This window comes from Nerophis ophidion, linkage group LG23 (genome assembly GCF_033978795.1).
Source record: "Nerophis ophidion isolate RoL-2023_Sa linkage group LG23, RoL_Noph_v1.0, whole genome shotgun sequence".
In the NCBI taxonomy this organism is placed as follows: domain Eukaryota; kingdom Metazoa; phylum Chordata; class Actinopteri; order Syngnathiformes; family Syngnathidae; genus Nerophis; species Nerophis ophidion.
The window spans coordinates 34,857,913-34,880,002 of record NC_084633.1 but is presented as its reverse complement, the minus strand read 5'-3'; the positions used below and the strand labels follow the sequence as shown (position 1 = coordinate 34,880,002).

At 37.3% G+C, this 22,090-nt stretch overlaps 1 protein-coding gene across 3 annotated transcripts in view; it reads right to left on the bottom strand.

Annotated features, from left to right (window-relative positions):
- The window catches only part of LOC133541144 (ras-related protein Rab-37-like), an 82,956-nt gene that overhangs the window by 46,575 nt on the left and 14,291 nt on the right, over positions 1 to 22,090 (bottom strand). For all 3 annotated transcript variants that reach the window (XM_061884253.1, XM_061884254.1, XM_061884255.1), the window contains exon 3: positions 2,654 to 2,695. In XM_061884253.1, the coding sequence (XP_061740237.1) occupies positions 2,654 to 2,695 (42 nt within the window). The remainder of the gene's footprint in view (positions 1 to 2,653; positions 2,696 to 22,090) is intronic.

Genomic DNA, 22,090 nt, shown 5'->3' with positions numbered 1-22,090 from the left:
GCGCCTAAGGCAGGGAACTGTGCCAATGTCAATGTACTATGTCAATTCAGGACATTTTGTAGCATATTCCACATATTTTAAGTGTTATTTTAGTTTCATGGGTGTTATTTTCTATGACTGAGGCGATGGATGACGTTATTCGCCAGGCGGAAATCACGTTTTTTGGGTAAAGGGGGAAGAATGCTAACAACACGGCGACTAATGTCAGTGCTATCTTTGATGTGTCAATCAAGTTTACCCACTTTTGGCAAAACAACTTTTCCCTGCACTTCCTTTTTAAATTTTGCCTCGGAATTATCACATCTCTGTATTGGTCAACCTTTGACATGAGCAATGGTGAAAAGACGTGCTACTGATGCTAACAAGACTGCTAACAGCAGCTGTCATTTTTTAAATGTAATTTTTTATTTAATATTATTTTTTAAATAATCTTTTATTCATTTAATTTCCAGGCAATGCAAAGTAAAGATGCACCTCGTCTTTGGCATCATCAGCTCCACTAAACTTTGGTGTGGGACCCTTTTGGGTCCCTGGGAATCTTAGTGGGATATTTTTTTTATGTTGTTGTTCAAAAATAAATAATGAATTAATTATTGACGCATTTAAGGCTCCAACTACTTAACATCAAATATTACACTTAAAATGGGTAAAATATTGGATATTTTGTATTTTTGCCATATAAAAAAATGGCGTAAAAATAACTAAAAAACAACAAAAATTATAATGACATATTTGGCAGCCAGATCAGAAGTTGATTTAGAGACTTAAGTATAGAAAGTAAAACAAAATAATAATAAAGTATGACTTATTTTTAACACTTTTATGAGTGGGACCCTTTTAGACACCTGAGAATCTTAGTGGGATATTTTTCTTTTTTAATGTCATTGCTCAAAGATGAATAATGAATTCAAATCAATGGTGTAAAATATGCTTAAAGATAATTGAAATGGTGTAAAATATGCTTAAAAATATAATAAAAATGGTGTAAAATATGCTTAAAAGTTACAATTCAAATGGTGTACAATATGCTTAAAAATATGATAAAACTGGTGTAAAATATGCTTTAAACTATAATACAAATGGTGTAAAATGTGATTGAAAATATAATACAAAAGGTGTAAAATATGCTTAAAATTATATTGAAATTATGCTTGAAAAATATAATACAATTATGCTTGAAAATATAAAAATGGTGTAAAATAAGTGTGAATTATATTTATATAGTGCTTTTCTCTAGTGTCTCAACGCGCTTTACATAGTGAAACCCAATATCTAAGTTATATTTAAACCACTGTGGATGGCACTGAGAGCAGGTGGGTAAAGTGTCTTGCCCAAGGACACAACGGCAGTGACTAGGATGGCGGAAGCGGGAATCAAACCTGCAACCATCAAGTTGCTGGCACGGCCACTCTACCAACCGAGCTATACCGCCCCTATGCTTAAAAAATTATAAAAATGGGTTTAAAATATGCTTAAAAATAATCAAAATTGTGTAAAACATGCTTGAAAATATAATTAAAATGGTGTAAAATATGCTTAAATATATAAATAAATGATAAATGGGTTGTACTTGTATAGCGCTTTTCTACCTTCAAGGTACTCAAAGCGCTTTGACACTACTTCCACATTTACCCATTCACACACACATTCACACACTGATGGAGGGAGCTGCCATGCAAGGCGCTAACCAGCACCCATCAGGAGCAAGGGTGAAGTGTCTTGCTCAGGACACAACGGACGTGACGAGGTTGGTACTAGGTGGGGATTGAACCAGGGACCCTCGGGTTGCACACGGCCACTCTCCCACTGGTTTCACATATGCTTTAAAATTAATAATACAAATGGTGTAAAATATGCTTTAAAAATAAAATAAAACATGCTTAAAATAGAATACATGGTGTATAATGTGCTTTAAAAATTATTAAAGTGGTGTAAAATATGTTTAAAATATATTACAAATGGTGTCAAATATGCTTAAAAATATAATACAAATGGTGTACAATATGCTTTAAAAATATAATACAAATGGTGTAAAATATGCTTAAAAATAAAATAAAAATGGTGTAAAATATGCTTAAAAATATATGATACAAATGTAAAAAATGCATAAAATATAATAAAAAGGGTGTAAAATATGCTTGAAAATATTATACAAATGGTGCAAAATATGCTTTAAAAAATTATAAAATTGGTGTAAAATATTCTTAAAAATATAATACAAATGGTGTAAAATATGCTTAAAAATATATGATACAAATGTTGTAAAAAATGCATAAAATATAATAAAAAGGGTGTAAAATATGTTCGAAAATATTATACAAATGGTGCAAAATATGCTTTAAAAAATTATAAAATTGGTGTAAAATATTCTTAAAAATATAATACAAATGGTGTAAAATATGCTTAAAAAAGTGCAGCCAAGGAATCTACCTGTGGCCCCTCCCACTCGTGCTGAACTAGCAGGTTATGAAGCTACATTATCCTCTCCCACATCGTTGTGTCTCCAACCTGCAACTCTTCTTGCACGCAACACCTGTCAGCCGTGACGTCATCTCCAGCGTGTACTCAAAATGTGTGTGTGTGTGTGTGTGTGTGTGTGTGTGTGTGTGTGTGTGTGTGTGGCACACCGCAGACGGAAGGTAGAGCTGCTCACCTGCAGCTTGACTTTCAGGTTGTCCACGTCCACCACCTTGTTCTGGAGAGACAGGAAGAGAGCGCAGCTGTGAGATACCCACAATGCACCTGGTGCACAATGAACACAGCACAGGGCCGTGACATACCCACAATGCACCTGGTGCACAATGAAAACAGCACAGGGCCGTGACATAGCCACATTGCTAAGTTAGCCAGAATGCTAACTTGGGATTGTTTACGGCCCACTAACAACTGTTAGCATTCTTACATTAGCATTATAGCTTTTTATTGCAGGTGTACACGTCAGTTTCAAATATTTTGTTACTTGACAAATGCTACCTGTTAGCATGCTTATGTTATTTGGATAGCTTTTTTAAGCTAATTCTACCAGTGCAATATTTTTCTGCTTGATGTGTGCTAATGTTAGCATGCTAGCATTTCTAACAATTTTTTCATCACATAGTAATATATTTTGCTACTTGACACATGCTGCAGTTGGCATTTTTAGTCAGCTAACATTAGCATGCTAGGTTGTTTTTTGGGGGGGCTAATTTACCAAATTTTCACTTATGCTAACTGTAAGCATGTTGTTGTTAGCATGTTAACATAGTTCTGTGAGCATGCCAGTTGTTGTTTTTTTTAGCTCATATTTTTTGTTACCTGACTCTACCTGGCCAGCGTGCTAACTGTTAGCATTTCAGTTCAACTTTGACACTAAAACATTCACACAAAATTTCACAGTCATTAGCAATTTCTCTTGAAATGGGATCTTGTAGTTGGACGTGGAATTTTTGTAGATTGAAATGTGAAAATGTTTTTGTGTTGAAGAGTTATGATGTCATGTGACTTTTTACAGCATGTGCTTTGAGTGCGGTCATGTGACTTCGAGGCTCTGTTTGATTGGTGGAGTAGACCGAGTGCGCTTTTTCACATGCAAGAATTTTGGCACTGTTCTGCCACCATAAAAATGGTGTATAAGCTAAAAAAAAATTTTTTAATAAGGTTTGGAATATGCTTAAAAACATAATAAAAATGGTGTAAAATATGCTTGAAAATAACAAAAATTGTGTAAAATATGTTTAAAGAAATAATAAAAATGGTGTGAAATATGCTTAAAATATAAAAATGGTGTAAAATGAGCTTACCTAATAATAAAAATGGTGTAAATATGCTTAAAAATAAGTGTAAAATATAACTAAAAAATTTAAAATGGTGTAGAATATGCTTGAAAATATACTAAAAATGGTGTAACATATGCTTAAAAATAATAAAAATGGTTTAAAATATGTTTAAAAAATAATAAAAATTGTGTAAAATATGCTTAAAATATAATAATGGTGTAAAATATGCTTAAAATATAAAAATGGTGTAAATATGCTTACCTAATATAATAAAAATGCTGTAAACTATGCTTACCTAATATAATAAAAATGGTGTAAAATATGCTTACCTAATATAATAAAAATGTTGTAAAAATGCTTTAAAAATATAATAAATGTGGTGTAAATATGCTTAAAAATATAATACAAGGGGTGTAAAATATGCTTAAATTTTTTTTACAAAAATGGTGAAAAATATGCTTAAAAAATAATAATGGTGTAAAATATGCTTACAAAATAAAATAAAAATGGTATAAAATATGGTGTAACATATGCTTAAAAATAATAAAAATGGTGTACAATATGCTTAAAATATAAAAATGGTGTAAAATATGCTTAAAAATATAATAAGAATTGGTGTAAAATATGCTTACCTAATATAATAAAAAATGTGTAAACCATGCTTACCTAAAATAATAAAAATTGTTTAAAATATGTTTACCTAATATAATAAAAATGGTGTAAAAATGCTTTAAAAATATAACAAATGTGGTGTAAATATGCTTAAAAATACAATACAAGGGGGTGTAAAATATGCTTAAAATTTTAATAAAAATTATGTACAATATGCTTAAAATATAAAAATGGTGTAAAATATGCTTAAAATATAATAACAATTGGTGTAAAATATGCTTACGTAATATAATAAAAATGGTGTAAGCCATGCTTACCTAGTAAAATAAAAATGGTGTAAAATTTGTTTACCTAATATAATAAAAATGCTGTAAAAATGCTTTAAAAATATAATAAATGTGGTGTAAATATGCTGGAAAATAACAACAGTGGTGTCAAATATGCTTAAAATTTTAACAAAAATGGTGAAACATATGCTTAAAATAATAAAAAATGGTGTAAAATATGCTTAAAATATAAAAATGGTGTAAAATATGCTTAAAAATGTAATAAGAATTGGTGTAAAATATGCTTACCTAATATAATAAAAATGATGTAAAATATGCTTACCTAATATAATAAAAATGGTGTAAAAAATGCTTTAAAAATATAATAAATGCGGTAGAAATATGCTTAAAATATAATACAAGAGGTGTAAAATATGCTTAAAATACAAGGGGTGTAACATATGCTTAACATTTAAACAAAAATGGTGAAAAATATGCTTGAAGATAATGGTGTAAAATATGCTTACAAAATATAATAAAAATGGTATAACATATGGTTAAAAATAATGGTGTAAAATGTTCAAAATATATAAAAATGGTGTAAAATACGCTAAATATATAATAAAAATAGGGTAAAATATGCTTAAAAATAACAAAAATGGTGCAATTTTTAAAAAAATTATAAATGGTGTAAAATATGCTCTAAAAATATAATAAAAATGATGTAAACTATGCTTAAAAATATATAATACAAATGGTGTAAAATACGCTTAAAAATACAAATTGCGTAAAAAACGTACAATAAAAATTAAAAAATGATCCAAAATATGCTTAAAAATAATTACAATTATGTAAATTATGCTTGAAAAATAATAAAATTGGTGTAAAATATGCTTTAAAATTATACAAATTGTGTAAAATAAACTTTAAAAACAATACAAATGGTGTAAAATATGCTTTAAATTTCATATAAATAGCGTAAAATGTGCTTAAAATATCAATCAATCAATCAATGTTTATTCATATAGCCCTAAATCACAAATGTCTCAAAGGACTGTACAAACCATTACGACTACAACATCCTCGGAAGAACCCAAAATACATAAAAATGCTGTATAATTTGCGATGTGGTGAGCAACAACTGCAGTAATTTGATTTAGATGCTCACTGTTGGTAAACAGTGAGCATGTAAATCACATTGTCGGCCTCGTCTGGTCAGCCACATCATTTAAGCATTTAAGTCTCATCTTAAAACTCATCTGTATACTCTAGCCTTTAAATAGACCTCCTTTTTAGACCAGTTGATCTGCCGCTTCTTTTCTTTCTCCTATGTCCCCCCCTCCCTTGTGGAGGGGGTCCGGTCCGATGACCATGGATGAAGTACTGACTGTCCAGAGTCGAGACCCAGGACGGACCGCTCGTCGGGACCCAGGATGGACCGCTCGCCTGTATCGGTTGGGGACATCTCTACGCTGCTGATCCGCTTCAGATGGTTTCCTGTGGACGGGACTCACTGCTGTCTTGGAGCCACTATGGATTGAACTTTCACAGTATCATGTTAGACCCGCTCGACATCCATTGCTTTCGGTCCCCTAGAGGGGGGGGGGTTGCCCACATCTGAGGTCCTCTCCAAGGTTTCTCATAGTCAGCATTGTCACTGGCGTCCCACTGAATGTGAATTCTCCCTGCCCACTGGGTGTGAGTTTTCCTTGCCCTTTTGTGGGTTCTTCCGAGGATGTTGTAGTCGTAATGATTTGTGCAGTCCTTTGAGACATTTGTGATTTGGGGCTATATAAATAAACATTGATTGATTGATTGATTAATTTGGCCTGACACGTCAATATTTGTGGGCAAAACACGTCATTTAACCTGCCACATCATTTTACGTGGCCCTCAACATCATTTAAGGTGGCCTGTCAGGTCACTCATAGTGGTCTGCCCCGTCATTTATCATTCATCTCGATAAATGTAGCGATTGGAATGAAACTTATTCTACCAAAGTAAAAGTAGTTTCTTCTTCACAATACAGTCAAGTAAAAGACAGCAATAATTGATCAATTCCTTTCAAAATAAACATAAAGTATGTATTTGATATGTACAATAGAGAGGAAACTGAATATCTTCCGGCTTTGATGTATTTATACAAACTATTTGTGACGTAATAATAATAATTATATGTGGATAGAGCCATGCAGTGAACCTCCATTTACAAACCCTCCATTTGCAAATGTTTCCATTTTCAAACATTCAGATGGAGCCAAATATGTCTTTGTGTGCCAACGCTTCATCCATCCATCCATCCATTTGAATTGTGGAGATTGAAGGTAAATAAGTGAAAGCAATGCAAAAGCAAAGAAAAGAACATTGAAGTCCACACCCTGTGAAGACATGTGACCTGACCACGCCTGTGAAGACATGTGACCTGACCACGCAAGTCAACAACGGGGATTTCCAAACACACTTGGAAACACTCCAAAGTGTGGAGAATGTCACCGCCTCGTTAGGACCTCCTGCTAACCAACACTCCTCACCTTTCATGATAATAACAAAAATAGTAATGGATTAGAATTTTATAGCGCTTGTCTAGACACTCAAAGTGGTTCACAGAGAAGTGAGAAGCCATCATTCGTTCACACCTGGTGGTGGTAAGCTACATTTGTAGCCACACTGCCCTGGGGGAGACTGACGGAAGCATGGCTGCCAGTTTGCGCCTCCGACCTCTACGACCACCACCCGTCATTCATTCACCAGTGTGAGCGGCACTGGGGGCAAGGGTGAAGTGTCCTGCCCAAGGACACAACGGCAGTGATTTGGATGATGTCACATACTGTACACAATTGTTGATGGCGTCGCGTACTGTGCACATACTTGACGTCACGTACTGTACACACATGTCGATGTCGCGTAATGTACACACTTGTCGATGTCGCGTACTGTACACACTTGTCGATGTCGCGTACTGTACACACTTGTCGATGTCGCGTACTGTACACACTTGTCGATGTCGCGTACTGTACACACTTGTCGATGTCGCGTACTGTACACACTTGTCGATGTCGCGTACTGTACACACTTGTCGATGTCGCGTACTGTACACACTTGTCGATCTCACGTACTGTACACACTTGTCGATCTCACGTACTGTACACACTTGTCGATGTCACGTACTGTACACACTTGTCGATGTCACGTACTGTACACACTTGTCGATGTCACGTACTGTACACACTTGTCGATGTCACGTACTGTACACACTTGTCGATCTCACGTACTGTACACACTTGTCGATCTCACGTACTGTACACACTTGTCGATGTCACGTACTGTACACACTTGTCGATCTCACGTACTGTACACACTTGTCGATCTCACGTACTGTACACACTTGTCGATCTCACGTACTGTACACACTTGTCGATGTCACGTACTGTACGTTACGTACCGTAAACACTTGATGACGTCATGTACTGTACACACTTGTTGATGTCGCGTACTGAACACACTTGTCGATGCCGTTACGTACTGTACACACTTGATGACGTCACGTACTGTACACACTTGTCGATGTCACGTACTGTACACACTTGTCGATGTCACGTACTGTACACACTTGTCGATCTCACGTACTGTACACACTTGTCGATGTCACGTACTGTACACACTTGTCGATCTCACATACTGTACACACTTGTCGATGTCACGTACTGTACGTTACGTACCGTAAACACTTGATGACGTCACGTACTGTACACACTTGTTGATGTCGCGTACTGAACACACTTGTCGATGCCGTTACGTACTGTACACACTTGTTGATGTCGCGTACTGTACACACTTGTTGATGTCACGCAGAGTAAACACTTTTTGTAGCGTACTGTACACACTTGTCGATGACGTTATGTACTGTAAACACTTGATGTCACGCACTGTACACACTTGTTGTCGCGTACTGTGCACATACTTGTCACGTACTGTACACACTTGTCGATGTCACGTACTGTACACACTTGTTGTCGATGGCGCGTACTGTACACACTTGTCGATGACATTACGTACTGTAAACACTTGATGTCGCGTACTGAACACTTGTCGATTACATTACGTACTGTAAACACTTGATGTCGCGTACTGTACACACTTGATGTTGCGTACTGTACACACTTGTTGATGTCACGCAGAGTAAACACTTTTTGTAGCGTACTGTACACACTTGTCGATGACGTTATGTACTGTAAACACTTGATGTCACGCACTGTACACACTTGTTGTTGTCGCGTACTGTGCACATACTTGTCACGTACTGTACACACTTGTTGATGTCGCGTACTGTGCACATACTTGTCACGTACTCTACACACTTGTCGATGTCACGTACTGTACACACTTGTTGTCGATGGCGCGTACTGTACACACTTGTCGATGACATTACGTACTGTAAACACTTGATGTCGCGTACTGAACACTTGTCGATTACATTACGTACTGTAAACACTTGATGTCGCGTACTGAACACACTTGTCGATGTCGCGTACTGAACACACTTGATGTTGCGTACTGTACACACTTGTCGATGACATTACGTACTGTAAACACTTGATGTCGCGTACTGAACACTTGTCGATTACATTACGTACTGTAAACACTTGATGTCGCGTACAGAACACACTTGTCGATGTCGCGTACTGAACACACTTGATGTTGCGTACTGTACACACTTGTCGATTACATTACGTACTGTAAACACTTGATGTCGCGTACAGAACACACTTGTCGATGTCGCGTACTGAACACACTTGATGTTGCGTACTGTACACACTTGTTGATGTCACGCAGAGTAAACACTTTTTGTAGCGTACTGTACACACTTGTCGATGACGTTATGTACTGTAAACACTCGATGTCACGTACTGTACACACTTGTTGATGTCGCGTACTGTGCACATACTTGTCACGTACTGTACACACTTGTCGATGTCACGTACTGTACACACTTGTTGTCGATGGCGCGTACTGTACACACTTGTTGTTGTTGTCGCGTACTGTGCACATACTTGTCACGTACTGTACACACTTGTCGATGTCACGTACTGTACACACTTGTTGTCGATGGCGCGTACTGTACACACTTGTGGATGACATTACGTACGGTAAACACTTGATGTCGCGTACTGAACACTTGTCGATTACATTACGTACTGTAAACACTTGATGTCGCGTACTGAACACACTTGTCGATGTCGCGTACTGAACACACTTGATGTTGCGTACTGTACACACTTGTTGATGTCACGCAGAGTAAACACTTTTTGTAGCGTACCGTACACACTTGTCGATGACGTTATGTACTGTAAACACTTGATGTCACGCACTGTACACACTTGTTGTTGTCGCGTACTGTGCACATACTTGTCACGTACTCTACACACTTGTCGATGTCACGTACTGTACACACTTGTTGTCGATGGCGCGTACTGTACACACTTGTTGTCGATGGCGCGTACTGTACACACTTGTCGATGACATTACGTACTGTAAACACTTGATGTCGCGTACTGAACACAATTGTCGATGTCGCGTACTGTACACACTTGTTGATGTCACACAGAGTAAACACTTGTTGATGTCAAGCAGAGTAAACACTTGTTGTCGCGTACTGTACACACTTGTAGTCGCGTACTGTACACACTTGTCGATGTCACGTACTGTACACTTGTCGATGTCACGTACTGTACACACTTGTTGTCGATGGCGCGTACTGTACACACTTGTCGATGTCACGTACTGTACACACTTGTCGATGTCACGTACTGTACACACTTGTCGATCTCACGTACTGTACACACTTGTCGATCTCACGTACTGTACACACTTGTCGATGTCACGTACTGTACACACTTGTCGATGTCACGTACTGTACACACTTGTCGATCTCACGTACTGTACACACTTGTCGATGTCACGTACTGTACACACTTGTCGATCTCACGTACTGTACACACTTGTCGATGACGTTACGTACTGTAAACACTTGATGACGTCACGTACTGTACACACTTGTCGACGTCACGTACTGTACACACTTGTCGATGTCACGTACTGTACACACTTGTCGATCTCACGTACTGTACACACTTGTCGATGTCACGTACTGTACACACTTGTTGTCGATGGCGCGTACTGTACACACTTGTCGATGTCACGTACTGTACACACTTGTCGATCTCACGTACTGTACACACTTGTCGATCTCACGTACTGTACACACTTGTCGATGTCACGTACTGTACACACTTGTCGATGACGTTACGTACTGTAAACACTTGATGACGTCACGTACTGTACACACTTGTCGATGTCACGTACTGTACACACTTGTCGATGTCACGTACTGTACACACTTGTCGATCTCACGTACTGTACACACTTGTCGATGACGTTACGTACTGTAAACACTTGATGACGTCACGTACTGTACACACTTGTCGATGTCACGTACTGTACACACTTGTCGATGTCACGTACTGTACACACTTGTCGATGTCACGTACTGTACACACTTGTCGATCTCACGTACTGTACACACTTGTCGATGTCACGTACTGTACACACTTGTTGTCGATGGCGCGTACTGTACACACTTGTCGATGACATTACGTACGGTAAACACTTGATGTCGCGTACTGAACACTTGTCGATTACATTACGTACTGTAAACACTTGATGTCGCGTACTGAACACACTTGATGTTGCGTACTGTACACACTTGTTGTTGTCACGTACTGTACACACTTGTCGATCTCACGTACTGTACACACTTGTCGATCTCACGTACTGTACACACTTGTCGATGTCACGTACTGTACACACTTGTTGTCGATGGCGCGTACTGTACACACTTGTGGATGACATTACGTACGGTAAACACTTGATGTCGCGTACCGTACACACTTGTCGATTACATTACGTACTGTAAACACTTGATGTCGCGTACTGAACACACTTGTCGATGTCGCGTACTGAACACACTTGATGTTGCGTACTGTACACACTTGTTGATGTCACGCAGAGTAAACACTTTTTGTAGCGTACTGTACACACTTGTCGATGACGTTATGTACTGTAAACACTTGATGTCACGCACTGTACACACTTGTTGTTGTCGCGTACTGTGCACATACTTGTCACGTACTGTACACACTTGTCGATGTCACGTACTGTACACACTTGTTGTCGATGGCGCGTACTGTACACACTTGTCGATGACATTACGTACTGTAAACACTTGATGTCGCGTACTGAACACAATTGTCGATGTCACGCAGAGTAAACACTTGTTGAAGTCAAGCAGAGTAAACACTTGTTGAAGTCAAGCAGAGTAAACACTTGATGTCGCGTACTGTACACACTTGATGTCACACAGAGTAAACACTTGTTGATGTCAAGCAGAGTAAACACTTGTCGCGTACTGTACACACTTGTAGTCGCGTACTGTACACACTTGTCGATGTCACGTACTGTGCACACTTGTTGATGTCACGTACGTTACACACTTCATTTCACGTACTGTACACTTTTGTTGATGACGTCACGTACTGTACACACTTCTTGATGACGTCACGTACTGTACACACTTCTTGATGACGTTGTGTACTGTACAGAGTTGAAGACATTACGTACCGTACACACTTTTTGATGTCACGTACTGTACACACTTGATAACGTCGCGTACTATACACACTTCTTGATGTCACGTACTGTACATAGTTGATGAGGTTGCGTACTGTTAACACTTTATGATCCTTCAAATATGGTAAAAAAAAACAGCTTTCATGATCCTTCAAATATGGTCAACAAAAATATCAAAATCGGCTTTCATGATCCTTCAAATATTTACAGAATATTTCTGTGTAAATAACTCATTTCTGCAACTTATATATGGAACAATATTATTTTCTCTAAAATTAAGTGGGTGTGCCTTATATAATCTGGAAAATAGCGTGATAATAATTTTATACCCAATTAACGTCTTTATAAGAAGCCATTACGACTTTACTGTCATTGAGAGGAAATAAACTCAACTCACACTTTTTTTTTTCTTTTTCTTTTTAAATGCAGCACTTTGGGCCAGGTACACCCTCGACAAGTTTTAGACCGGGTGTTGTTGATCATTTTTTAAACACACACCCCCCTCCCAGGGTACAGACATGATACCTCCCTTTCACGCCCCGGCCAAAGTCAGCTTTTATGATCCTTTAAACATGGTCAACAAAAACAGCAAAATAATTTTTTATGATCCTTCAAAAATTGTCAACAAATCTAGCAAAATCAGCTTTTCTGATCTTTCAAATATTGTCAGCAAAAACAGCTTTAATGATCCTTCAAATATGGTCAAAAAACAGCAAAATCAGTTTTTATGATCCTTAAAATATTGTCAGCAAATCAGGTTTTTTGATCCTTCAAATATAGTCAACAAAAACAGCCAAATCAGCTATTATGATCCTTCAAATATTGTCATCAAAATCAGCTTTTAAGATCTTTCAAATATTGGCAACAAAAATATCAAAATCTGCTTTTATGATCCTTCACATATTTACAGAACATTTCTGTGTAAATAACTCATTTCACAAGGTATATATCTGCGACTTATATATGGAACAATATTATTTTCTGTAAAATTGAGTGGGTGTGGCTTATATAGTCTGGAAAATAGCGTAATATGAATTTTCTACGCAATTAAAGTCTTTCTAAGAAGCCATTGTGACTTTACTGTCATTGAGTGGAAATAAACTCAACTCACACTCTTTTTTTGTCATAAAAGCAACTTTTTTTTTTTACACTGGAGCACATTGGGCCAGGTACACCCTCAACAACTTTTAGACCGGGTGTTGTTGATAATTTTTTTTAAACACACACCTCCCTCCCAGGGGACACACATGATACCTCTCTTTCACGCCCCGCCCGAAGTCAGCTTTATGATCCTTCAAACATGGTCAACAAAAACAGCAAAATCAGCTTTTATGATCCTTCAAATGTCAACAAAAACAGCAAAATTGGCTTTTATGATCCTTCAAATATTTGTAGAAATGTTTCTGGGTAAATAACTCATTTCACAAGGTATATATCTGCGACTTATATATAGAACAATATTATCTTCTCTAAAATTGAGTGGGGGTGGCTTATATATTCTGGAAAATAGCGTAATATGAATTTTATACGCAATTAAAGTCTTTCTAAGAAGCCATTGAGTGGAAATACACTCAACTCGCATTTTTTTGTGCTATAAAAGCAACTTTTTTAAAATTGTTTTTATTTATTTTTTTTAAATGCAGCACTTTGGGCGGAGTACACCATCGACAAGTTTTAGACCGGGTGTTGTTGATCATTTTTTATACACGCACCCCCCTCCCAGGGTACAGACATGATACCTCTCTTTCACGCCCCGCCCAAAGTCAGCTTTTATGATCCTTCAAATATTGTCAACAACAACAGCAAAATTGGCTTTTATGATCCTTCAAATATTTGTAGAAATGTTTCTGTGTAAATAACTCATTTCACAAGGTGTATATCTGCGACTTATATATAAACAATATTATCTTCTCTAAAATTGAGTGGGTGTGGCTTATATAATCTGGAAAATAGCGTAATATTAATTTTATACGCAATTAAAGTCTTTCTAAGAAGCCATTGAGTGGAAATACACTCAACTCGCATTTTTTTGTGCTATAAAAGCAACTTAAAAAAAAATAAAAAATTTAAATGCAGCGCTTTGGGCCAGGTACACCCTCAACACATTTTAGACCGGGTGTTGTTGATCATTTTTAAATCACACATCCCCCTCCCAGGTGACGGACATGATACCTCCCTCTCACACCCGCCCCCCCAAAGTCAGCTTTTATAAGCCTTCAAATATGGTCAACAAAAACAGCAAAGTCATCTTTTATAAGCCTTCAAATATGGTCAACAAAAACAGCAAAATCAGCTTTCATGATCCTTCAAACATTTACAGAATATTTCTGTGTAAATAACTCATGTCACAAGGTATATATCTGCGACTTATTTAATATATGGAACAATATTATTTTCTCTAAAATTAAGTGGGTGTGCCTTATATAATCTGGAAAATAGCGGGATAATAATGTTATACCCAATTAAAGTCTTTCTAAGAAGCCATTACGACTTTACTGTCATTGAGAGGAAATAAACTCAACTCACACTTTTTTTTTTTGCCATAAAAGCCACTTTTTTTTTCTAAATGCAGCACTTTGGGCCAGGTACACCCTCGACAAGTTTTAGACCGGGTGTTGTTGATCATTTTTTAAACACACACCCCCCTCCCAGGGGACAGACATGATACCTCTCTTTCACGCCCCGCCCAAAATCAGCTTTATGATCCTTCAAACATGGTCAACAAAAACAGCAAAATCATTTTTTATGATCCTTCAAATATTGTCAACAAAAACAGCAAAATTGACTTATGATCCTTCAAACATTTGTAGAAAATTTTCTGTGTAAATAACTCATTTCACAAGGTATATATCTGCGACATATATAGAACAATATTATCTTCTCTAAAATTGAGTGGGTGTGGCTTATATAATCTGGAAAATAGCGTAATATGAATTTTATACGCAATTAAAGTCTTTCTAAGAAGCCATTGAGTGGAAATAAACTCAACACACATTTTTTTGTGCTATAAAAAGGAACTTTTTTTTATTTTTTTTTTTTTTAAATGCAGCGCTTTGGGCCAGGTACACTCTCAACACATTTTAGACCGGGTGTTGTTGATCATTTTTAAATCACACATCCCCCTCCCAGGGGACAGACATGATTCCCCCCCCCTCAGAGTCAGCTTTTATGAGCCTTCAAATATGGTCAACAAAAACAGCAAAATCCACTTTTATGATCCTTCAAAAATTGTCAACAACAATAGCAAAATCAGCTGTTATGATTCTTCAAATATTTACAGAATATTTGTGTAAATAACTCATTTCACAAGGTATATATCTGCGACTTATATATGGAACAATATTATTACTCTAAACTTGAGCGGGTGTGGCTTAAATAGTCTGGAAAATAAATTTTTTAGAGGCAATTAAAGTCTTTCTAAGCCCTTTCACACACACTTAAAGCAGGTCCTACACTCGAAGATGAGACATAAAGACGTGATTTTGAAGTCCAAGTACTTGAAAGAGTGCAGTAGTGAACACTATAGTGAGAGTCGCAGTAGAAAAGATGCATTTAGCAGCTTGTTCTTCTTTGTTCACTTTCACACAGGAAGTGTGCGCGTGCACAAGAGGAAGCAGAGCAGCGAGACAAAAGCAGGCGACGGGCAGACGGCAGAACGCGCTCTTCTTCCAGCCCTGCATTTGTTGCCATGGCTTTTCTTGCCCACAATTATGACGCGCGCCCTGACTGAAGAAGTCGGCCCAAAATAGAGCGGCCAAGTTGCAAGAGGCCACAGCAGCGGCGGAATAAAACAACTGTTGTTTGATGATGAGATCATGTGATTAGATCATGTGACCACATCCTGACCTCTGACCTCCTGTTGCCCCTTTGACAGCTGCTAAGTCAACGTCCAAGTGTCTCCATCTTTAATGTCTGCAACACCTTATGTTTTTGTTGACCATCTAGCACCCCCCGCCACCCCAAGAGGGACAAGCGGTGGAAAAATGGATGGATGGATGAATATTTGAAGGCTCATGAAGCCGATTTTGCTGTTTTTGTTGACCATATTTGAAGGCTCGTGAGGCTGATTTTTCTGTTTTTATTGACGATATTTGAAGGCCAATGAAGCAGATTTTGCGGTTTTTGTTGACCATAGTTGAAGGATCATAAAGCTGATTTTGCTGTTTTTTTGGACGATATTTGAAGGATCATAAAAGCTGATTTTGCTTGTTTTGTTGACCGTATTTGAAGGATCGTGAGGCTGATTTTTCTGCTTTTATTGATGATATTCGAAAGCTAATGAAGCTGACTTTGCTGTTTTTGTTGAACATATTTAAAGACATGCACCTGGGGATAGGTTGATTGGCAACACTAAATTGGCCCTAGTGTGTGAATGTGAGTGTGAATGTTGTATGTCTATCTGTGTTGGCCCTGCGATGAGGTGGCGACTTGTCCAGGGTGTATCCCGCCTTCCGCCCGATTGTAGCTGAGATAGGCGCCAGCGCCCCCCCATGACCCCAAAAGGGAATAAGCGGTAGAAAATGGATGGATGGATATTTAAAGGATCATAAAACCTGTTTTTTTGTTGTCTATATTTGAGGGATCATAGACCTGACTTTGCCGTTTTTGTTGACCATACTTGAAGGAACATATAACAGACTTTGTTATGTTTGTTGACCATAATTCAAGGACCATAGAACTGACTTTGATATTTTTGTTGACCATATTTGAAGGATCGTAGACCTGACTATGCGGTTTTTGTTGACCATATTTGAAGAATCGTAGACCTGACTTTGCTGTTTTTGTTGACCATACTTGAAAGACCACAGAACTGACTGCTGTTTTTGTTGACCATAATTGAAGGACCATAGAACTGACTTTGATGTTTTTGTTGACCATATTTGAAGGACCATAGACCTGACTTTGCTGTTTTTGTTGACTATACTTGAAGGATCATAGAACTGACTTTGCTGTTTTTGTTGGCCATACTTGAAGGACCATAGACCTGACTTTGCTGTTTTTGTTGACTATACTTGAAGGATCATAGAACTGACTTTGCTGTTTTTGTTGACCATACTTGAAAGATCATAGAATTGAATTTGTTGTTTTTGTTGACCATAATTGAAGGACCGTATAAATAAATGATAAATGGGTTGTACTTGTATAGCGCTTTTCTACCTTCAAGGTACTCAAAGCGCTTTGACACTACTTCCACATTTACCCATTCATACACACATTCACACACTGATGGAGGGAGCTGCCATGCAAGGCGCCAACCAGCACCCATCAGGAGCAAGGGTGAAGTGTCTTGCTCAGGACACAACGGACGTGACGAGGTTTGTACTAGGTGGGATTTGAATCAGGGACCCTCGGGTTGCGCACGGCCACACTGCGCCAAGCCGTCCCTATATAACTGACTTTGTTGTTTTTGTTGACCATAATTGAAGGACCATAGAACTGACTTTGATGTTTTTGTTGACCATATTTGAAGGATCATAGACCGGACTTTGCTGTTTTTGTTGACTATACTTGAAGGATCATAGAACTGACTTTGCTGTTTTTGTTGACCATACTTGAAGGATCATTGAACTGATTTTGCTGTTTTTGTTGACCACATTTGAAGAATCGTACAACTGACTGCTGTTTTTGTTGACCACACTTGAAGGATCATAGAACTGACTTTGCTGTTTTTGTTGACCATACTTTAAGAACATAGAACTGACGTTGCTGTTTTTGTTGACCATCTAGCACCCCCTGCCACCGCAAGAGAGACAAGCGGTAGAAAATGGATGGATGAATATTTGAAGGCTCATGAAGCCGATATTGTTGACCATATTTGAAGGCTCGTGAGGCTGATTTTTATTGAGGATATTTGAAGGCTAATGAAACAGATTTTGCTGTTTTTGTTGACCATAGTTGAAGGAACATTAGAACTGATTTAGCTTGTTTTGTTGACCGTATTTGAAGGATCGTGAGGCTGATTTTTCTGCTTCTATTGATGATATTCGAAAGCTAATGAAGCTGACTTTGCTGTTTTTGTTGAACATATTTAAAGGATCATAAAAACTATTTTTTGTTGTCCATATTTGAGGGATCATAGAACTGACTTTGCTATTTTTGTTGACTATACTTGAACATATTTTTTTGACCATATAACTGACATTGATGTTTTTGTTGACCATATTTGAAGGATTATAGACCTAACTTTGCTGTTTTTGGTGACCATATTTGAAGGATCATAGACCTGACTTTGCTGTTTCTGTTGACCATACTTGAAAGATCATAGAACTGACTTTGTTTTTGTTGACCATAATTGAAGGACCATATAACTGACTTTGTTGTTTTTGCTGACCATAATTAAAGGACCATAGAACTGACTTTGTTGTTTTTGTTGACTATACTTGAAGGATCATAGAACTGACTTTGCTGTTTTTGTTGACCATACTTGAAGGATCATAGAACTGAGATTGCTGTTTTTGTTGACCACATTTGAAGGATCATAGAACTGACTGCTGTTTTTGTTGACCATACTTGAAGGATCATAGAACTGACTTTGCTGTTTTTATTGACCATACTTGAAAGAACATAGAACTGACGTTGCCGTTTTTGTTGACCATCTAGTACCCCCCGCCACCGCAAGAGAGACAAGTGGTAGAAAATGGATGGATGAATATTTGAAGGCTCATGAAGCCCATTTTGTTGACCATATTTGAAGGCTCGTGAGGCCAATTTTTATTAAGGATATTTGAAGGCTAATGAAACAGATTTAGCTGTTTTTGTTGACCATAGTTGAAAGAACATAGAACTGAGGTTGCTGTTTTTGTTGACCATCTAGTACCCCCCGCCACCGCAAGAGAGACAAGTGGTAAAAAATGGATGGATGAATATTTGAAGGCTCATGAAGCCCATTTTGTTGACCATATTTGAAGGCTCGCGAGGCGGATTTTTCTGCTTTTATTGATGATATTCGAAAGCTAATGAAGTTGACTTTGCTGTTTTTGTTGAACATATTTAAAGGATCATAAAAACTGTTTTTTGTTGTCCATATTTGAGGGGTCATAGAACTGACTTTGCTGTTTTTGTTGACCATACTTGAAGGAAAATATAACAGACTTTGTTATTTTTGTTGACCATAATTGAAGGACAAAATAACTGAATTTGATGTTTTTGTTGACCATATTTGAAGGATCATAGACCTGACTTTGCTGTTTTTGTTGACCATAATTAAAGGACCATATACTGACTTTGATGTTTTTGTTGACCATATCTGAAGGATCATAGACCTGACTTTGCCGTTTTTGTTGACTATACTCGAAGGATCATAGAACTGACTTTGCTGTTTTTGTTGACCATACTTGAAGGATCATAGAACTGACTTTGCTGTTTTTGTTGACCACATTTAAAGGATCATAGAACTGACTGCTGTTTTTGTTGACCATACTTGAAGGATCATAGAACGGACTTTGCTGTTTTGGTTGACGATACTTGAAAGAACATAGTACTGATGTTGCTGTTTTTGTTGACCATTTAGCACCCCCCGCCACCCCAAGAGGGACAAGCGGTAGAAATGGATGGATGAATATTTGAAGGCTCATGAGGCTGATTTTCATTGAGGATAATTGAAAGGCTAATGAAGCAGATTTTGCTATTTTCGTTGACCATAGTTGAAGGATCATAAAAGCTGATTTTGCTGTTTTTGTTGACCATATTTGAAGGCTCATGAGGCGGACTTTTCTGTTTTTATTGACGATATTTGAAGGCTAATGAAGCAGAGTTTGCTGTTTTTGTTGACCATATTTGAAGGCTTGTGAGGCTGATTTTTATAGAGGATATTTGAAAGCTAATGAAGCAAATGTTGCTGTTTTTGTTGACCATAGTTGAAAGATCATAAAAGCTGATTTTGCTGGTTTTGTTGACCATATTTGAAGGCTCATGAGGCGGACTTTTCTGTTTTTATTGACGATATTTGAAGGCTAATGAAACAGGTTTTGCTGTTTTTGTTGACCATATTTGAAGGCTTGTGAGGCTGATTTTTATAGAGGATATTTGAAGGCTAATGAAGCAAATGTTTCTGTTTTTGTTGACCATAGTTGAAGGATCATAAAAGCTGATTTTGCTGTTTTTGTTGACCATATTTGAAGGCTCGTCAGGCTAATTTTTCAGTTTTTATTGACGATATTCGAAGGCCAATAAAGCCGATTTTGCTGGGTTTTTTTTACATATATGAAGGATAATAAAAGCTGTTTTTTGTTGACCATATTCGGAAGATTATAGAAATTATTTTGTGCTGTTTTTTTCACCATACTTGAAGGATCATAGAAGTGACTTTGCTGTTTTTGTTGATCATACTTGAAGGAACATAGAACTGACTGATGTTTTTGTTTACCATATTTGAAGGCTCGTTAGGCTGATTTTGCAGTTTTTATTGATGATATTTGAAGGATCATAGAACTGACATTGCTGTTTTTGTTGACCATACTTGAAGGATCATAGTACTGACTTTGCTGTTTTTGTTGACCATGCTTGAAGGATCACAGAACCGACTTTGCTGTTTTTGTTGACCATACTTGAAGGAACATACAACTGACTGTTGTTTTTGTTGACCATATTTGAAGGCTCGTGAGGCTGCTTTTTTCTGTTTTTATTGACGATTTTAGAAGGCTAATGAAGCAGATTTTGCTGTTTTTGTTGACCATATTTAAAGGCTCGTGAGGCTGATTTTGCAGTTTTTAGTGATGATATTTGAAGGCTCATAAAAGCTGATTTTGCTGTTTTTAACATATTTGAATGATCATAGAACTGACATTGCTGTTTTTGTTGACCATCCAGCACCGCCCGCTCCCCAAGACGGACAAGCGGTAGAAAATGGATGGATAGATGCATATTTAAAGGCTCATGAAGGTGATTTTTCTGTTTTTGGTGACCATGTTTGAGGGATCATAGAAGCTGTTTTTGTTGACTATATTTGAAGGTTCAAAAACCTGACTTTGCTGTTTTTGTTGACCATACTTGAAGGATCATAGAACTGACTTTGTTGTTTTTGTTGACCATACTTGAAGGAACATAGAACTGACTCTGTTGACCATATTTGAAGGCTCATTGTTGACTTTGTTATTTTGTTGGCCATACTTGAAGGATCGTAGAAGTGACTTTGCTGTTCTGGTTGACCATACTTGAAGGAACATAGAACTGACTTTGTTGTTTTTGTTGACCATAATTGAAAGACCATAGAACTGACTCTGATGTTTTTGTTGACCATATTTGAAGGATCATATAACTGACTTTGCTGTTTTTTGACCATACTTGAAGAATCATAGAACTGACTTTGCTGTTTTTGTTGACCACATTTGAAGGATCATAGAACTGACTGCTGTTTTTGTTGACCATACTTGAAGGATCATAGAACTGACTTTGCGGTTTCTGCTGACCGTCCAGCACCCCCCGCCGCCCCAAGAGGGACAAGCAGTAGGAAATGGATGGATGGATATTTGAAGGATAATAAAAACTGATTCTGATGTTTTGGTTGACTATATTTGAAGGATCATAAAAACTTATTTTGCTGTTTTTTGATGGCAATATTTGAAGGCTCATGAAACTGATTTTGCTGTTTTTGTTGGCTATAGTTGAAGGATCATTAAAACTGATTTTGCTGACCATATTTGAAGGATCCTAGAACTGACTTTGCTGTTTTTGTTGAACATACAGCACAGCCCGCTCCACAGGACGGAAAAGTGGTAGAAATGGATGGATATATGCATATTTGAAGGCTCATGAAGCTGATTTTGCTGATTT